General features: G+C 40.7%; 3 protein-coding genes across 4 annotated transcripts in view; 2 read left to right on the top strand and 1 right to left on the bottom strand.

Moving 5' to 3' along the window:
* The first annotated feature begins 7,370 nt into the window (after positions 1-7,370).
* On the top strand, positions 7,371-9,212 carry LOC126757450 (uncharacterized). The gene has a single exon (XM_050471371.1). The coding sequence runs from the start codon at positions 7,371-7,373 to the stop codon at positions 9,210-9,212; it is 1,842 nt and encodes a 613-aa protein (XP_050327328.1).
* A 1,213-nt stretch (positions 9,213-10,425) lies between these two features.
* On the top strand, positions 10,426-14,829 carry LOC126755420 (transitional endoplasmic reticulum ATPase TER94). The gene is made up of 7 exons (XM_050467972.1): positions 10,426-10,596; positions 11,596-11,698; positions 11,834-12,280; positions 12,347-13,337; positions 13,408-14,000; positions 14,068-14,222; positions 14,302-14,829. Exons 1-7 carry the CDS (start codon positions 10,580-10,582, stop codon positions 14,393-14,395), a joined length of 2,400 nt encoding a protein of 799 aa, XP_050323929.1. The 5' UTR covers positions 10,426-10,579; the 3' UTR covers positions 14,396-14,829.
* Positions 14,830-15,416: 587 nt separating this feature from the next.
* Positions 15,417-20,302, bottom strand: part of LOC126755428 (cAMP-dependent protein kinase type II regulatory subunit) — an 80,455-nt gene continuing 75,569 nt past the window's right edge. The window contains exons 9-10 of one of the 2 annotated variants that reach the window (XR_007666485.1): positions 19,687-20,295; positions 15,417-19,218 (exon numbers count right to left, since the gene is read on the bottom strand). Coding sequence is in view for 1 of the 2 variants with exons in the window: in XM_050467990.1 (XP_050323947.1) it covers positions 20,165-20,295 (131 nt within the window). In the remaining variant the exon portion in view is untranslated. Of the gene's footprint in view, positions 20,296-20,302 lie in introns of both variants that reach the window. The other variant, XM_050467990.1, reaches the window with a different exon arrangement.

Genomic DNA, 20,302 nt, shown 5'->3' with positions numbered 1-20,302 from the left:
TTTGTTCGATTACTCTTTTAAATGAGTGCAGAGCATTTGCACTTCTCCCTTGTTGTTGTTGTTGTTGTTGTTGTTTAAAAATGAAAGCACCATTTCCCACTCGAGCCTTATGGACAATAATTGTACCATTAAGTTATAAATTTAGTAAAAGCAAATTGCTCCGCTTCCATTGCAGCGAACTGATATTGGTCGCAGTTTAAGGAGATTGGGTAAGTGAAGCAATTTTTAGTAAATCTACAATTTAATGCTTGTGCTAACAGCCATTCCCGGAAAATGTTCATTGCCAAAGGCATTCAAAAATAAGCTCCTACTCCTTGAGAGTTAATTTTGACTTCTAGTGATATATTTGGGAAAACTTCAAGGACATAGTGAAAATATAAAAACATAAAGCCACATGGCTAATCATGGGAGAGCCAGACGTGGAAACCTGCCAGCTATACTCGAAATTGAGAGAGATGAACGAGTTTAGGAAGGTCTTCAAAAAGTGCGGGATGGAACAAATAAGCTCTTCCTAGCACTCAAAAGTCCCATTAATTTAATGTGAATATATGTATCAAGAAGCCAATAAGATTTTCCATTTCTTTGATTTTCAAAGCACATTCTCTTTAATCGCTTTAGGTGGCTCTGGAAGCAGCGAACTCAGTTGAAATCCATCCAATACTTCTTTAGAAAAGCGCGTCTTCAAATCTTTGCCGATTGTATCCAACAGAGGAATGTACACTGACACCCTGTAGTATTCCTCGCAATTTCTCACACAAAAATTGTCACGTTTTGTGTGCCGGCCACAGATTCTTGGTTTTTCTTCGTCAACTTTCAGTTCTGTCGCCATTTTTTTCGTGTCTGAATGAATGGATCGAAAATGTTCCTCATATTTTTGTCTTCGATTTTGGAACGTTACAAGCAGCGAGTCTATCATACTTGGTGCCTTTGCCAGGTCGATCGATCGATTCCTTCTATAATTTCCCCCAATTACCCTTCTTAATCCGCCGCTGTATATATATATATATATATATATGTATGTGTGTGCGGTATATACCTTCAGATATTCAAAATGTCCTTTTTAATTCATTAGAGAATTGTGTGGGTTTTATCGTAATAACTATCGGAGCTTATTTGAAAAAAAAAATCAACAATTTCGGAATAATGGAAGCCTATTTAGTCCCACCGCCAACTCTAATAATTACATTAAATAAATGATTCTATTGAGAAATGGACGAGGCTCGGAATCTCGAGTACGTTAAAGAAAGCCTCTGCAAGGAACAATAGTTCCGACGGACCGCAAGGACTTCGACCAAGCGGACATCAAAACTCAGAAATCTGTTAAAATAATTAGTTGGAGAATGAAAAACGATCACGAGTTTGTACAAGTTTCAATTAAAAAATTGCATTCAATTCTTCTTCTTCTTTATTGACGGTTATAGCCGAGTAATGGCATAAAATAAAATAAATAAAATGCTTTCAATCAAATCAAAGGCAAGCGGAACAGTAATATCCCTCTAATACACAGCTATACGTTTGTGGACACGAAAGGCAATTAAATCGGCGATGAGATTTGCATTCTCACATATTTATGAACCAGAGCCAGATATAATGTATGTACATACATACATACATTCATTCGCACATTCAGGTATGCGAGCGGTTATTATGCATGAAAATGAGTGTGTGAAAATATTTGTGCGCTTTTGTTTTCATTTAGTACCGCTCCGCCTATAAAAAAGAGTGTTGTTCGTGTTGTTATTGTTGTACAAGACATTGCTGTTATCTATACTGTGTGAGCCAATGGGGACGCCCTGCTGGCGGTTGTCCGAGCAGACTCCTTCCTCTGTTGCAAATCTCTTAGCCCGCGATTAATGTGTCCAATTAGCAGCACCACTAAAGTATTACAGCATTACAACAACAGTGCACGTGCGCACACACACAACTCGACGCTCAAGCGAACTCCTGCTGCGCCGCTGTTGTTGTTATTGCCGCCACGGTCCACCAAGACGCGGCATTGGGGCTAACCCCTTCCGGGGCTGTGTGGGCACGCGTGTGTGTGTGTGTCTGTATGTAAGTAGTTATGCTGGAACGCAATTGTAGCGCTTTTGATTAATGCTTCTAATGTTGACTGTTATCTGATATCATTGTTGTTGTTAGGGTTATTTGACTTTCCGCCAGTGTACACACACACACACACACACATATGCACAACTGTGAGCACTTGTTGCAATTGCACACAATTTGCTTTGTTGTTGTGGCCATATTTGTGACCCAGTGTCTGAGTTGCCTTACGGCCACCGCCGCTCACCACCGCGGGCCCTGCAATTACTGACACCAGTTGGTGACTGCCGCCGCACCGCCCTCCAGCCAGCCAAGTGGCGCAATTGTCGCCATGATATTTGTTTATTTTCATTCATTACCCGATGAAGTGTTGTTTTTGTGGGTCTGCACTCAAGCGTATTCGTTGACACGCGACATACATACATATGAGTGTGTCGTTTGCTTGGCGGTGGCGGGAAGCTCGCGGGAGGCTCGCGGACGACGCTCGTTAATTAAGCGAGGTGAAATTAGACTTATTTCCCGTTAGATCTGGAAACGCGCCTTCCTAGCCATGACAGCGCAGGTGTATGCGATGGCGTAAAGTTGACATTGGTGAACGCACCGCCTCGTGCATTGTTGATGCCTCATTCATTTGATTTTGTTGTTTTTGTTTCCGTGTTTGGATGAAGCTATGCATGTGTGCAGTTAAGCGGGCGTGAAATCTCGCTCAAGTACTCGTGCGTGCCGCCGCCTTTAAGCGAAGCAGTCATTGTTGTTGCTTTGTGTGTGCTTTCTGCTTCTTTTGATTTGTGTCTTTCTCTCTGCAAACAATGAGGAAGGAAATAAATCGAAAAATTAGACATTCTCATCCACAGCAAAAGTCGCTGTTGCACCTACGCTCCCCTCCAACCTCCATATGTGTTCATATGTACATATGTGTGTGTGGGTGTGCGTTGTAAGACACCACAATATGGGAAAGCGTTTTCGGTCTGAAAGTGCTGGCGGTGACAGCTTCGCCTCGTTGCACTTCGCACTCCGGTGGCTCGCTGATGGCTGTTTGTGCCGCTGCAATTACTTAAATTGAGTAAAGACTTCAATTTTGTCGCATTTTTCGAAAATTAATAACTTCATTGTGTTAAGATCTGCAACAAAGCAATTACTAAGTGCAGAAATATCGCGTTGCCAATCCGCATTATTAGGACATTTCGGGTTACATTGGCTACCCAAGGGACTCTAACTCCGCTCTACAAGCAAACGCCGCTCTCAGGAACCATGAATGACAATTGCTACACATTCAAGCTGAGTCCATGACCGGCGGAGCTTAACAAAATCAAAAGTTTACGCTTGTCAATCAAAATTGCTTATAATTTGCGCATCTTCTTCTTCGTCATTTGCGAAAACACCGCTAATAATTTGCGCTGGTCCACGAAAAACAAGAGCATAACGACACAACGCAACTGTTGACTCGTCAATGGTGTTGCATTGTCAGCGATTACGACTACCAGCGGAACAATGTCTTAAAGCACGCAGCCACAAGACCATAAGCTTCGGCGCAATCCGCAGCTGAGACAATCCGCTGACTGAAACGCGAAACAGAAGCAGAAGCGTAAACTTATTGCAGTTCTCTTGACGGCTGCAGCATTTGAGATTGCGTCGTTGCTTAAAACAAATGGCCCGCTCAAGGCCATGCCGTCGTCTGTCCATCTGACAAAGCGAAAGGAAGCCACAGTGCGCGGGCACCTCGATTCAATGCGACGCAAGCCGGCGATTAGCGGATGAACCGGAATAGCAGCAAACGAAATGCGGCCAGAATTAGCGTGTGACCCGCTCAAGCGTCGTCGATTACATAACTGGCGCCCACTCTAACGACTGCGGCTCTTGTTCGTTGCGAATGATGCTGCAGATCTTATGATTTTTGTGTGTAGAACGCGATTTTGCAAGCGCTGTGTTTGTTGTTGTCGTTAATGGCTTTGGCAGGTGAATGGCTAAAGTGATTCTTTCGAAGCCAGCAGTTGCGAGTTGGAAGCGCGTGTTAGCCAACTCTTCGCTACAAATTGCTTGAGATATTGATCAGGTTATTGCTGTTGCGGTGAATCCCGATACATGTGCCTCATCTTGGGCCACTCACTTACCATTCCAATCGCCAATGCTGCATGATTGGTGGAAAAAAGTTGTACGGGAAATGAACCTACAAATGTTTTATATGAGTATTAGGTTGGTCCTTACAATATGGAAGACACATTCGTGCTCTTATATCTTAAATCTATCGGTGCAGCTAGGACTGCGTGCAGAGTCTCATTCATCGTTCGAAGTGTTTCCTTAATGTAGTAGGAGGAGTGTAAATCTGCGAGTCATAGACGGTTTCCACCAATATTTCTTGAGAGTATGTAAGACACCGATCGACCTCACCATACAGGTCATCCTCAACTGCTCACATGACCACTTGCCGGGCTCGCCAAGATAAATAGTAAATATGTATGTATCTATAAGCATACCCTCATGTGGTCCATGCATTGTGTTCGCATTCGTATCTCGTTGTTTCCGCAACATCTCTTCGACGAGCGCACAGACAGCGCACACATAACTTGCTCAAATGAATTTGAAAACGAATTTGAAAGTATTCGGTTACGGATCGTGTTGCGGTCAACCAAATTGCGTAACTTCTAATTAACTTTCGAGTGCGAGTTGCAATAGCAGCAGCAACAACAACAATAACAATAACAACACTTGAGACAAATATCATTTTTAGCCGCACACATGCGCTCACACATGCAGGAGCAGCCAAATCTCAGTGCACAAGTCAAGTATTATTGGTCAATGTGCCCTCTAATTACAGAGCCATGAATGCCCTCCTTTGAGGCAGACGTAAAAGCGTTGTTATATTTATAATCGGAAGCCGCGGTGAGTGAAAACGATGCTCATTTTCTTTTTTGACATCAAAGGCATCGTCCAACATGAATTTGTTCCTCCTGGACAAACCGTCAACGCCAAGTTTTACGTGGAAGTCCTCAAGAGACTCAAACGAAGGGTCAATCGGGTTCGACAAGGCATCGCAGCCGATACGAAGTTGCACCACGACAACGCCCCGGCTTACACCGCCTTTCTTGTGAACAGCTACCTAACCAAGGGCAGTATCTCAAACTTTCCGCAGCCGCTCTAGAGCCTAGATGTGGCCCCCTGACTTTTTTTCCTTGCCTGAAGAGGCCGATCAAAGGCAAGCAAGGAGCATGCACCTCGGCTCTTCCGGAAAATACCTTCGGTGTCGCCATCGTAGCTTGGAAATCGCGCTGGCAACGTTGCATCGACGCAGAAGGAGCCTATTTTAAAAGTTTTTAAAGAATTGTAACAATTGATTCAATAATTTTTTGTTAAATCGACTCAGTCCTATTACTCCGGACAAACCCTGTGTGTACCTGACATATCATGTAAACTACAGATTCATCTGTTTGTATCTAGATTGGTCCCATGTGCTATGTACAAGTATTGGTAGGTGAATATGAGTATAACCATTATTCTCTGTGCAACATGTTGCGAGAGTAAAAACACAAAAACTTAATTAATAAAGACAACACGTTTCTTAAAAAATTAATCAGCAAAAGCGTAACAAATTGGACTCAATAAATATTTTTAACACCGCAATAAAAATCTTTCAAAAGACCACGTAAAGTGTCAGTGGTCGGTTTTTTTTTTATTCATTTTGGAGTGTTTAAAAACAACTCTCTCACAATAAAAGCCGAGGGCAACACCAAGCAATCGGATACCGAAACTATTTGGCTAATTTTGGGTTTCGCAAGCTTCCTCAGCACATTTGCATATGGGTGTTTATTGCACACTTCATACTTTTGGGTTCCAGCGGTGTGCGCTGTCACCCACTAAAACCGAAATTACCCAACACAAAATATGCTGTTCGTAATCAAATACGAACTCGAAATTGTCGAGTGTTGGTCATTTGCATATTTCTTTGTCCATCAACATACAAATACCCGCTTTTAAATGCACAGTTTTGGTGTTTCAGTGTTTTAGTTTATCTTGGCTCGCTTGCTGCTCGATTATGAGATTTTAAATCAGATGCAATCTCAATGACGGCGCTCGTGACCTTCCAGCTGCTAGTCGCGATGTGATGCGTCATATGTTCACTTGTGGGTGTGAACATATGTGTTTCAGTGAAGATTCGTATTTGTTTTTGTTTCAATCCAAAAGGTCGAAGAGGAAGTAAAAATAGAGCGACAAGTGAATCATAGGTGAATGCATAATTTTATATGAATTAGCGAGTATTTTTTGTTATTGTCCATATACGTAACATTTCCGGATGTAAACTAGACTGCGACTCGTGGTATGGATGACAAAATCTTTAGTACTTAATCTTTAACAGTAGGGGAGGGTCGGCTAAATTGTGGCAGACAGAGTCTGCTCCCAAACAAGAAGTAATTTGTGATAACACGAACATAAAGAGGCGAAGAGCGAGGAAAATAGAACACACTTGCTGGACTCTAAAGACTCAATTAAGTACGATCTAATTAGGACTTCGGAGATCGTCCGAAAACACTCTGTCTCACTGTGGGCTGAAATGAGCCTCCTTAATGTATTACCCATAAGATATTACATCGCTTCTAAAAATGTTTGTATATAAATACCGAAGTGCCTGTAATGACGTAATATTTCAAATTGTTTCCTTAAACTCCCCTCAAGAAGCGCTCGAACTTTTGTACCTTTTTTGATAGAAAAGAATGATTCTTCCAAGTATAATCCACTTATTTTGGTCGCCCCTGCATTTCGATGCAATAGAAAACTGTTGAGTCTTTAATAACGTCATATTCCATTTCAGCCCTCGGTCGTAAGCAAAGAAGGCGAATCCATCTAATTATGTGGAGTTCTTTTGTACTGCCTATAAGTACAACGTAGTCTTTCGAAGCCATAATTTGATGACGAGCTGAATTCAGCCATTTTCCATTGTTTGTTTGAAGATTATCTTTCGCGTTAATTTATAAATCAGTAATTTGCCTATTGGATATACACACTTACAGATAATTGCCTAATATGGTGTACAGTTAACTAGTGGTACTTATTTTGCCAGCAGATCCCTTCCGTACTTCGTGAACATTTAAGTTGGAGTATGTACCAATAAAACCGTTCATTATTGTTGTTGAACGGTCCACTGTTATTACATAAATTGGGAACCCCGGAAGCTTTGTCATCTCCATCATTATTGGAAGTTGCTAAATCATGGCAAACGGGCTTTCGGGATGGCAAACGTTTGAATATTATTTACTTGCGAGAAACTTGACATTCAGTATCCCAACGAGGTTCCTGAACTACGGTACTAAAAGATAACTGTTAGTAGCATCGAAATGTTAGCGCTCTCAAAACTTGTGCAGTCACTGGCGTTAATACATTTCCTCTCGTGGGCGCTCGCTTTCACTGTTCAACAGGAAGGAGAAAATGTCCGCAATCAAAGGCTCATCGAATTCCTTGTGGAACTGAATCATAGACAGCGGTACCAAACTGTCTTGCTGGAAAACTGTGCAGCAAACTCTTTCGACAAGGACATTTGGGTAAAAATGGAGACCCCGATGATACAACTACGATCCGCAACTCAGTACCAAAAGGAATTGAAAATACTCTTCAACCACAATTTGCTCGTCATGGTGTGTGTGGAGCGCAACGTTGACTCATTCAGTATAATCGGTGGACTTGCGAGACAATTGCAGCACATACGTGATACACATGTAATTCTATTGGCGGAAGCTGACGCAGAGGTGCACCAAGAACAAGTCGTCGAAAAACTCTTTCGGCATTGCCAAGTGCTGCAAATTCTAAACGTCATCGCACTTTTTGGTGATTTTATAAGTACCCATATGGTATTCACGTTCGATGCATTTCCTACTTTCAAACTGACGGCCGTTCCATTCATGCCGTTTACGAACTATTTCCCCGACAAAACTCGCCAACTCCACGGTCATCCAATCTACACAGAGCCCGATCAGAACCAACCGAGATCGTTTCTGTATCGAGACCTCAGTGGTGCACTGAAAATGTCCGGTTACATAGGCAAACTGGTGGAGGCTTTTGGACAACATTTAAACGCCACCTTGCGTTTTCCGCGCCTTATTAACATCAACGAAACTATATATCAAAGAGATCAGCACAACAGCACGCGGTCGGGCGTCATCGACTTTGCAACCAGTTTGAGTTCTTACAGATTCTTCGCCCCCGTTCAGGAGTTCACATATCCTTTCGAATTCGCCAAGTGGCTGATAATGCTGCCGGTAGAGCGCGACCTCGAAGTGAACGAAATGTTCGTGTACATCTTTCAATCCCAGTTATTCTTGTTTATTATTTTGATAGGCGTTGCATTGGGATTTTTCTTAAATCTATTTGAATATTTTCAAATTCGACGGCACAGTTCGGGTAGAACATTTTGGGGTGCGCTCTGCTGTCCTGGACAAGTCTTTCGTGGCATTTTAGGTCAAACATTTCCAATGTGTCCGCACAACAATTGGCGAATGAGCTATGTTTATTTTACAATATTCCTTGTGGGACTCATCACCAGTTGCCTGTTCGCAGTGTATTTGAAGACATTTCTGACCCAACCGCCTACTAAGTCGCGTATTAGCAGCTTCGAGGACCTTATAAAATCGGATATTCGTTGTCTTGTTAATGAGAAAGAGGTCCCAATTGTCATAAATCTTTTTGGCGCTGCTGCCTGGTCACGTTACAAAGACGGATTTGAGATAATATCGTCTTGGTCAAAGTTTTTGTCACTTCGTTTGTCTCTAAACACCACCTATGGTTATACTGTCACCACTTCATTGTGGCCCATCATCCAGTTGAAACAATCGCTCAGACGTCGGAAACTCTTTCGACTCGCCACCGATTTTATATTGGACGACTGGCTCATCCTGGGTATGCCTATTAACGAGAACTCCATATACAAACCGGCGTTAAATCGGTTTATTGCGTTGGTAAATGAAGCGGGACTTATCAACCATTGGCAAGTTATGACCTATTACGACATGAAAGCGATTGGTGCCATAAATTTGGATTATAACGTGGATGACTCACGGCAGTACAACATACTGGTTCCCAGCGATTTTTACTGGATGGCCTGGATGTTTGGTGTGAGTTATAGCCTTAGTATAGCAATATTTGTACTCGAATTATTTATCCACAAGTTTGGTACGTACTCATAAAGTTACGAAATTATTGAACTACGCCTAAAATAAATGTGCCTGTTAAAATAGGCACAAATCGAAATGCTCCGAGACAAAATATTTTTGGAAGACACTTAAGGAGGCATAGAACGTTCTGATAAAGATGGTACTATGAAATTTTAGTACAGTTATTTTTTTGAGGAAATATTGTGTTAATTCGAGGATTTTCTAAGGTATCTATGCATCTGCATATGGAAAATGTTTGAAACTGACAGACAGTGGGTGAGTTTGAAATATTGATTATGCGAGGCAAGGAGAAGGAAGCGTCAGCGTAATTGTATTTAAAAATCTAAGTAGATATGCACATCGATAATTCATTAAAGAACATTAAAAAATTTCAGATCCCCACCAAATTTCACAGGAACAGTCCCTGACCATCCATGACCATATGTTTCCGAGTCCATGAGAAACATACAAACAAAATTTCCTTTCTCTTTTATATACACATAAAGATTAACATTAACATAATAAGTAAAAAATTTTATAAGAATTAATTGATAATACACAATATCCTTTATTTAGTTGTTATTGGTCCACAGCTACGTCAGAAATAATAATAGATTATCCCTGGCTATGTCTAGTTATTTTTCCCGATTTAACCTAACTGAAATTTGTGGCATCACTATTTTTACATAAGCACGTCTTCAAACCAAAAAAATTACACTAGATGGCTCTATAACCAGTGCGAGAGCTTAATTCTTTATACTCTTATTCAAATTAATATTAATATTTTGCAAATGATTTGAAAATACCCCTCTCTGCAGTTTCATAGATGGGAAATTTGGTACCTTCGTAAGTAGTCTTGAGCTACATAGGAGAAAAGTGCAAACTAATGCAAATTTCTTAATCTGACGTGTCTTTACGAATGGGCAGCACTGTTCATGAGTCAGCGAACATTCGCTTCAGTGTTGTATTTAGATAGCACATGCGAATATTACAATTAACATTAATAATTGAAAATAATGAGACTAAATTTGGTTCCACAAATTACCTGATTTTTGATTCCACGTATATATTTACAGCGAGTAGTAATGAGCATGGAAATAGTATGTTAATACCGAATAAAGATGAAAATTTCGGAGAACAATATCATTTCACTCTTATAAACTTGCTGCTCAAAAGTAGAACTCTGAAATTTTTTCCGAATCGCAGCTGCGCTGCCTGAACGTCGACTCCCGTCAACGAACCTTCGACACACTCAGGAAAAAGAATCGTTTGCGTTCGCTGTCTGCCGCCTTCGTTGCAAAGTGAAAAGTTTTCCTCCGCGTTTAAGTGATTTTGGTATAAATAATATTTAAAGTTTTCCATATATTTAGTGAATTAAGCATAAAGTGTTAACAACCAATATGGCCGATTCTAAAGGGTGAGTGTAAAGACCATAATTTTCGTTAATTCTGAAAAGCCGACTTTGTGTTTTGTCAAACTAAGTTGCTGCTGCAGAGACTGCGACTGCGAGTTCACTGCTAGCTTCAATTTCGCGTTGTCATCACCGACGAAATATATTTTAATTTAATGAAATGCCTCCTAAAATAGCGTAAAAATGATCAAAATTAATAGTTTTCCTGCTATTTAATATGCTTTTAAATAAAAACTTTTGTTTGAAGGCTTTGAAATAATAACCTCAAAACAGCAATTTGTATATGCAGTGCTACAAATGACCTGCTGCGGCATCAACTCAGCCTTTCATACGCCATTTGCTCTGGCTGTAATTACCCATGCCCATGAACAAGAGTAGAGCTATCCACTGTACGCTTCTAAATGTCAATATGCTTAAGAAATCCACCCTGTTTTACAAATTTCAAATTGTATTGAAATATCTTTCAAAATAACTCAGTCTTCAAAAGTTTTACCAAAAATTTGAAGGCATCGCTTTGAATCGAATTTTGAAATACTTTCAAACAAAGAAAATTGTCTGCGCAATTGTAAAAAAATAAACTATCAAAAAAGAATAAACCAAACAATGGCTAGTGGTAGTGGTAATTCTGGAAGTGGAGGCAATAGTGGACGCCATCATGTGCCTTTTCATTGGAGTCCCGATGCCGACGACGATGTCTGCGATGATGATTTAATGGACGCGGATCAAGATTTAACAAATTTTGTACATAAATACAGACAGGAACAAGAGCAGAGTTTGAAAAAAACACAAGGTTCATTGTATTTGCCATCGCCAAATTCGACGGGTCCAAATAAGAAAGACGGCAAAGGCGGAGAACCTTCTGGAGCAAATTCTGGACCTATTTGCGCTCAAGCTTCTAGTGACAAGCGGTGTGATGAGCTTTACTTCTATATATATATATATATATAAATATTACGCCTTTTTTCAAGCCACTTACTGATTTAAAATTGTTTTTCTTCCCAACAGTGATGATTTAGCTACCGCAATTCTTAAGCGTAAGGACCGCCCAAACCGTTTAATCGTTGAAGAAGCCGTCAACGATGATAACTCCGTGGTGTCATTGTCGCAGGTATAATTGAAATGTTTATATATATTTAGTTAGTGCCGGGTACGTACGTTTTCTAATTTTTTTATTTTTAAAAGAAAATTCGTCATTTATTTTATCAGCTGAGTAATATTATTGTTATTTCCCTGCATTGCATAGGAAAAAATGGATGAATTGCAATTGTTCAGAGGCGATACGGTTATTTTGAAGGGCAAGCGCCGTAAGGAAACTGTCTGCATAGTGTTATCAGATGAAAACTGCCCTAATGAGAAGATCCGCATGAATCGTGTTGTGCGCAACAATCTGTGTGTCCACTTGTCCGACGTGGTCTCCATTCAATCGTGTCCAGATGTAAAGTACGGCAAACGTGTTCGCATTTTGCCTATCGACGACACGGCAGAAGGTGTGACTGGTAATCTTTTCGAAATCTACTTGAAACCATATTTCCTGGAAGCTTACCGGCCCATCCACATGGGTGACAACTTCATTGTGCGCGCTGCTATGCGTCCGATAGAATTTAAAGTTGTTCTCACCGATCCGGAGCCGTACTGTATTGTAGCACCTGAGACCGTTATATTTTGTGATGGCGATCCAATTAAACGCGAGGTAAAGTTATACGAAACTAGTTATTTATTTTTAGTTTAAGAACACTTTTTCACTTATGATCTATAGGAAGAAGAGGAATCGCTTAACGCTGTGGGCTATGACGATATTGGCGGTTGTCGCAAGCAACTGGCTCAAATAAAGGAAATGGTGGAGCTGCCACTCCGTCATCCTTCGCTTTTCAAGGCTATCGGTGTGAAACCACCACGTGGCATTCTCATGTACGGTCCACCTGGTACAGGTAAAACGTTAATTGCACGCGCTGTCGCTAACGAGACCGGTGCATTCTTCTTCCTTATAAACGGCCCGGAAATCATGTCTAAGCTTGCCGGTGAATCAGAGTCGAATTTGCGTAAGGCTTTCGAGGAAGCTGAGAAGAATTCGCCTGCTATTATTTTCATTGATGAAATCGACGCTATTGCTCCTAAGCGTGATAAAACCCATGGTGAGGTGGAACGTCGTATTGTGTCGCAATTGCTCACCCTTATGGATGGCATGAAGAAGAGCTCGCATCTTATAGTCATGGCCGCCACCAACAGGCCGAACTCAATTGACCCTGCGCTGCGTCGCTTCGGCCGTTTCGATCGTGAAATTGACATTGGCATTCCGGATGCCACCGGTCGATTAGAAGTTTTGCGTATTCACACCAAAAATATGAAATTGCATGAAGACGTCGACTTAGAGCAAATTGCGGCTGAAACTCACGGTCACGTGGGTGCTGATTTGGCTTCGCTTTGTTCCGAAGCTGCTTTGCAACAGATTCGTGAAAAAATGGATCTCATCGATTTGGAAGACGATAAAATCGATGCCGAAGTATTGGCCTCTTTGGCCGTAACTATGGAGAATTTCCGTTATGCTATGACCAAGTCGAGCCCATCAGCATTGCGCGAAACTGTGGTGGAGGTGCCCAACACTACTTGGTCGGATATCGGTGGATTGGAAAGTGTGAAGAAGGAGTTGCAAGAATTGGTACAGTATCCAGTAGAACATCCGGATAAATTCTTGAAATTCGGCATGCAGCCCAGTCGTGGTGTGCTGTTCTACGGTCCACCTGGTTGTGGTGAGTTTTGAAAAACTATTTTGTTCCACCTTGAATATGAGTATACTTACTGTTCGTATTCCGCACATAGGTAAAACTCTTCTTGCTAAGGCTATTGCTAATGAATGCCAGGCTAACTTCATTTCGGTTAAGGGACCCGAATTGCTTACTATGTGGTTTGGTGAGTCCGAAGCAAACGTACGAGACATTTTCGACAAAGCACGCTCGGCTGCTCCTTGTGTGCTCTTCTTCGATGAATTGGACTCGATTGCTAAGGCACGTGGCGGTAATGTAGGCGACGCCGGTGGTGCCGCTGATCGCGTTATTAACCAAATTCTTACTGAGATGGACGGCATGGGTGCTAAGAAGAACGTATTCATCATTGGTGCAACCAATCGTCCCGACATTATTGATCCAGCCATTTTGCGTCCTGGCCGTTTGGATCAACTGATCTATATTCCACTTCCCGATGACAAGTCGCGTGAAGCTATTCTTAAGGCAAACCTTCGCAAGTCACCACTGGCTAAGGATGTCGATCTTACATACATTGCCAAGGTGACACAAGGATTCTCAGGTGCTGATTTGACCGAAATCTGTCAGCGTGCCTGTAAGTTGGCTATTCGGCAAGCAATCGAAGCCGAAGTGCGTCGGGAAAAGGAGCGCGCAGAGAAGCAAACTATGGAGGTAAGACTTGAGTAAAACAAAAATTATTTGATTTTAATTGCTTACTCGAAACTGCCGCAACATTTAGATGGACGAGGATGATCCAGTCCCGGAAATCACACGTGCACACTTTGAAGAAGCGATGAAGTTCGCAAGACGTTCGGTGTCGGACAACGATATTCGGAAATACGAAATGTTTGCACAGACTTTGCAGCAATCGCGCGGCTTTGGACAGAACTTCAGGTAATATCTCGACCTGATTTTTACTGCGAATGAGGGCTAATTGATTTATTTCCTTTTTATCCACAAAATAACAAAATAGATTCCCGGGTGCCAGCAGCACTTCCCAAGGTTCTGGACCGAATGTACCAGCGAATCCGCCAGGCGACAATGGTGATGACGATCTTTACAGTTAGATTTTTAGTTTTAAAATCAATGAATATTAAACAAACCAATTTGTCAAATTGAAGTATGCTTAAACAAGACAAACAACAATTTCTAATTTGAATAAAACAAATAATAATATAATAAAAATAAAGAAAATACAACTATGTAAGATGTTATCTACCGAATCACCGCCTCTAAAGCGATTACGAAAGCGAAAAAACACGAAAATTGATAGTATTGAAAATCGGTTGAAGTATTACCGATTTTGAGCCAACGCGTGTTGTAAATGAACATTATAAACATCTTGCGACATTCACACACATACACCTAGGTATGAACCATTCAGTGTACTCACGTAGAAACCGAGCGTACCCGAAACTAATTTTAACATTACGAGAAAAAAACAAAAACAAGTTTTTAAAGATATAAAAATAAAACAATAAAGTTTAGTGGACACCCAACAGACCCTGGTGTTTCAATTCGGTATCCAGAAATAGGTATTTTAGGCACTTCTGATAGTAATTTGGAGGAACCCTGCCGAGTTGACAGTTGTTGGTCGGGTAAAAGTCCGTGTCTGTTCCGATTACGTAGACCCGACTGGGTGGGACGGATAGTAAACAGTTAGTAGTTGCACTTCTCAAGCCGTCGGAAAGATCTTTGACGTTAAATGAGGAAGTGAGAGTGTAGTGCTGCCATCGACATGTACATAATCTCGTCCGAAATGGGGTCCATTAGAAAGCGGATGTCTCTCTTCCAGCTTGTAAACAAAATCATTGGGTTTGGTTCCGTGCAATGAACCGCCGACTTTTAAATTCATCATCGCAGGACGGCAGTCTCCGGAACCCCCTGGTTGATTGTTCTTAATTTGGAATAATATCTCGAAAATATATCGCTCAGATAATTCGTGGTGCTCAGTTTTGTGTTCCGAGTAGCCCCTGCGTGCTCTTTGAAATACTTGCTCCTGCTACGGTCCAACTGTATTCCAGCTGCCTAATTAACCCTGTTCGCTTACCGACCTTGTTTCCAAGCCGTTCAAGTTAAAACTTCGCATTTCCTTTCATTAGGTTCTTTATTAATTACTATTTAAATATTTTTATTTTTTGTATTAAATACTACACATTTCACTTATTTATAATTAAATTTAATTGAAAATTGCTTTTCAATTGTATCGCTTAACGGTTAAATACATTATTTCATTAGAGTGCAGTTCAGGTAAAATAAGCTCATGTTAGCGAGGGTCTTGTTTGTGCCTAAGTTAACGCAAAGGGGAATCCATGTTGAGCATACTCAAAAATACGGGGTTCAAGGGTCTTATAGACCCCTAACCGCACACACCGACCATGGACTTCCCTCTAGTGATTGGGGTCCTTAGTAGACTTTCATTGGATATCTCCTTTCATTCGCTGCGAATGTGCGCAGCAGTCGAGGGAATTTGTAAAAGAAGTTGGAAAGACAACAGAAAAGCGTACCCGAAGTTTAACAAATCCACCACAGAAACTATTGAAAATAGTATGCTTGGACCAGATAGTTTTGGCAACGCATTGGCGGGTCATGCGACTATTACAACTGAAGATGTCGAAATGCATATTTTTGTATATTGAAGGGCAAGGTACATTGTGCATTTGATTGCCAGCAGTGAGTGGACGAAGGGTGTCGCTTTAAGCAAGTTGTCTTATTCAAAAGAAAATCCATTGCCATAGGATCTCGCCGCAGAGGTGAGTGTTGACAGAAAAGGTTGAACGATTTTGATTTTAATCTGACCATTGCGATTCACGCTTACATTCCCCTTCCTTTCTGCGGCTACGACAGCCTGAGCTAGCTTCACCACTTTCAGGGAGGATAGCTGTGGCATAAGCTTCCACTTGGGGTGTTTTTCGAACTTCATTCTGGGCATGGCCGGCTCCCGTTAGGGGTCGTCGGTGCCAATGCACACTCGCTTAACGCAGTTTGCTCAGTTTTCACTTCGAACCCTCGTCCGTCGGAAGTGGTGCTGCGGATTATCGGTAACAAATATGAGTTTAACAAGCACGGGCATTATTGCTTAAGTTCGTCTCTGACTAGTTAGTTACACGCATAAAAAAGAACAAAATACAGTTAACACATCGAGTACATCAAATCAATGGAGGCTCACAGTTATTTATCTTACATACACACATACGTAAATAGGATCCAACAATGTTGCAAGAAGGTCCGCAATTGATTAATGACATGCTGACTTTTAGGACTCCATTTTGTTTTGCTTATATATATTCATTAATTCATAGGTACATACACACACACACAACGGATTTATTTTGATGTTAAGATTATTTTTATTTTTTCATATTTTTTTCTTCTAATTTAAGGTAACATCTTGAATATTTTTACTTTGCTTCTGAAATCGAAGCGAAGAAACGAAATTTGCAAATTTTCCTCCATTCGCAATCAAATATCTTCTTACTTAAGCGTGCGGCACTATCGACGCGGAGCGGTTTGTATGATTTTTTTCACATTTTTGGTATTTTTTAACGCTTTTTACGGTTTATTCTACTTCTTCTGATGATCTCCTCTCATTTCGATTGTGCAATGTAAAACGGTGATTGTATTCTTACAAGTACTTCAATATGTCCTTACTAGCTAATTACAATACAGTTGGATTTGTGTGAATAGATTTCCTGTGTATGTGTTGACGATTCCACACCCATGCAAACGCATTTCTACATAATGAGAGTGAGTGTATATGCACAAATGGGCTCATTGTCATTTCTGTTGTTGTAACTAACAAAGGATTGCTGGTGTATACATATGTACATACTCGTATTTTAGGTAAATACGAAAATCCCTTATCCATTCGATTCAGGGAACGGATGAACCAGCTTTGCTCGATTTGAATCTCTAAATTCTGAACTGAAAACGGTATCTGGTGAAAGTTGGTCAGCGAGTGGACATCATAAGGTATCTTTTAAAAATATATGTATAACTCCAGTTGAGATGAATGGTTGATGCTGTCCTAACGGGTACCTAGTCCCCGTTAAGGATTAGCCAAGTTGTTGTCGACATTATCTGACGGAAGGCCTAAAAAACGTGCTGTTTCGACGTGCAAAGAGGTGGTCAGTGCCATGCGGAGACTAATTGCACGCAGGACATATATTGGATATGTCGGGGTCTATTCTGGATAAGTGGGAATTTAACCTTCTACAGTATCCAGAACGATGCTGCGGAAGTTTGTTGCGTCCGAAGTTTGGTCGGCGCACTGTCTAATGTCGTAGACGTAATTGAGGAATGACCTCTTGATGTTCCAAGCAGGTGACTGCAGGGGTGATTTCTTCGAAAGCATCCCGGCACGAACTGCCTGGAGAAGAGTTCATTATGCTTAACTGGGAGCATGCGAGCCTCAATATGTAGGTGCTCAATAGGAGACATCAAGAGGCATCCCGTAGTAGTCCGGAGTGCAGTGTTCTGACAAGTCTGAAGCTTCATTATCTGCGTTCCACTGCATCCAGGCGACCATATTAGTGCGGCGTAGTTGAGGAAATGGTCATGACCTATGGTTGGCTGATATGCTCCCATCTTAACTAATTCACAGAACGATCCAGTTTCTATACAGCTAAAAACTGCTGGCTGGTTAAACAGCTCAGCGCCAGGTTGACGGAACTTAAGGACATGGACTCATATATGTATATGATCGTGTAGCCATCTAATGGTGGGTGCGCATGTTTCACTGATCTTCGGCGACCAACTGACTTAACATTCGTGACAAAAACCTTTCCCCATAAATGCAACTCATCTAATGGGTTGATATGCCATCTAACTCTCAATATGATTTTCGGGTTTTACTGGGTACCGTTGCTCGGTAGTAGGAAAACACTGAACGAGTCACCTCTGGTGGCAACGAACAAAACTGAAGCAAATAAACAAACAATTGCCGTGGATTTTTAATAATTTCCATTGAAATGCACGCACTTCTCAATTCTACCGTTATTTTAATTCATGTCTTTTACTTTTAACTTATTTTGTTTTCTGGTTTGTGGCTCAGAATACGTCGCTTTGTTGTCGGAAATATCTATGTATGTTTGTGTGTTTGAGTTGTAAATAACGCAAAATAACGGTACAAATTACATGTTGATTTTACCCATCAATAATCTTGTTAATTTTTAATATTATTTTTAATATTTTTGTTTTTATTTATATTTTACTTACGTCGCTTACAACTTCTTTGTTAAGATCATATTAATTGTTTGATGGCTCTGCTATAAACCAGATGTACATAATATGCTTTGCAATTAAAAATAAATAATACAAATTATTTTATTTATAACAAATATGTTTATGTATGTATGTGTATGTGTGTGCGTGTGTTTATCTTCGCAAAACCTAGCGGACCGCGGTCCATTTCAAATGAACTACCACCTTTGAAGTGTCCGCACTAAAATGTTTCTATCTTTCATATTTTGCCTTCTCCCGCCTCTAGTTCTCTAGTTCTCTCATTAACAATCTCGTAATGGCCTGCATCGCTGAAACTTTTAATTACACTAATAAATATGTTTATGTTTGGTTTTGTTTTGTTTTGTGTTTGCTTTTTGTTGCTTTTAACTATTTACTTTTTAAGGTTTACATTCGCCTCGACGGCTCACTGTGCTGAGACTTCGTGTGTTCGCTTACTTCTACGTTTTCTTCTTCTTCTTGCTCTGGTTGAGAGCAGCGTTTAAGCATTTAAATTAACTGTTTTTACTTATATTTGTTGCTTTTGTTTTCCAAGGCTTTTGCTTGAGAATGGCAGAAAAGCAGTGTGTATCTATGTATATGTATGTTTGTAAGCAAAAGAAAAGTTTTCAAGCGCCTGGCTCACACCCACTACTTCCCATTTTACAAACTATAAAAACAACAAGTAGAAAGAAATTAGAAGATATACTTTACTTACTTTACCAGATATGCTTGTATGCATGTGTGTATGTATTGTGTGAGTGCTTACGCACACATATGTATGTGTGTTTGTGTTTGTATGTAGGCGGCGAGCGCTTGCATCCCGGCGCGAAATGATGTTGTCCTATGAGTTCCGGCTTGTCAGATTTCGGAAACATGCCAGCCTTGTGTCAGTTCTGAGAAATCTATCTGAAAATCCTTCTATGATTGGAAGAAGACTGTTGTTTTCTGTCTACTTCGATTCCGGATGGGAGTTTCTACATTTCCTGACTAGCTGAAGCTCTTTGCAGGGATGCATTGGCTTGTGTGGCGTTCGCCGATAATAGTACATACATGCATACATACATACATACGCATACTATACTAGTATACACATACATAAGCACTTTCTTGCTTTAAACTAATTTCTTGTGCTTACAATTCAATATGTTTTGTGAATAAATATGGACTTGGTTTGGTCTAGTATTATGCTATGCTGTTTTAGTTGCTGTTGCACTTGATGCATTTGTAAATTCTGTTTCTGTTTCTGTTTCTGTTGTTACTTTAGTGATTCTCCTCTCCTTTGACTTTCAACATGATTGACTATTGTATTTTAGTAAGCTGCTCTTAATGCTGTTACTGTTGTTGTTGATGCTGCCGCTGCTGTTGTTGTATTCCTAACTACACGTACTAATGGCGTCTGCTGCAGCTTCAGTTGGATTTTAATTAAATTATTAATGATATTATTAGTAGATTTATATTGCCACCGCTTTTAGAGTGGCATTGTTGTAGTTGTAGTTCTTGTTGGTGTTGTTGTTGTGTATGTGAACTTCGCACGTGAGCGCTTTTGGCGGTCAGTGTGTGTGTGTGCGTGTGTATTCTTAGTTGTGTGTGTGTTTGCTTGGAACTCAGACTTTTTATCGTGTATCGCTAATGTTGTTTTTGGTGCCAAAGATTTTGATAAGCTGCGTCTCGTAGTCGTCAATGTTGCGCTTCATGATCTCCATGCACGGGCCCAGCAAGCGCTCGAATGCTCGCACCTCCAAGACTAAATA

This window comes from Bactrocera neohumeralis, chromosome 4 (assembly GCF_024586455.1).
Source record: "Bactrocera neohumeralis isolate Rockhampton chromosome 4, APGP_CSIRO_Bneo_wtdbg2-racon-allhic-juicebox.fasta_v2, whole genome shotgun sequence".
Taxonomy (NCBI): Eukaryota; Metazoa; Arthropoda; class Insecta; order Diptera; family Tephritidae; genus Bactrocera; species Bactrocera neohumeralis.
The sequence above is the reverse complement of the archived record's forward strand: the minus strand, read 5'-3'. Positions and strand labels throughout refer to the sequence as shown.

Coding starts and splice junctions, on each gene's coding strand:
- LOC126757450 (XM_050471371.1), top strand. CDS start 7,371: ATGTTAGCGCTCTCAAAACTTGTGCAGTCACTGGCGTTAATACATTTC.
- LOC126755420 (XM_050467972.1), top strand. Junction 11,699..11,833: donor CCGTGGTGTCATTGTCGCAG/GTATAATTGAAA, acceptor TGCATTGCATAG/GAAAAAATGGATGAATTGCA. Junction 14,223..14,301: donor GGCTTTGGACAGAACTTCAG/GTAATATCTCGA, acceptor ATAACAAAATAG/ATTCCCGGGTGCCAGCAGCA.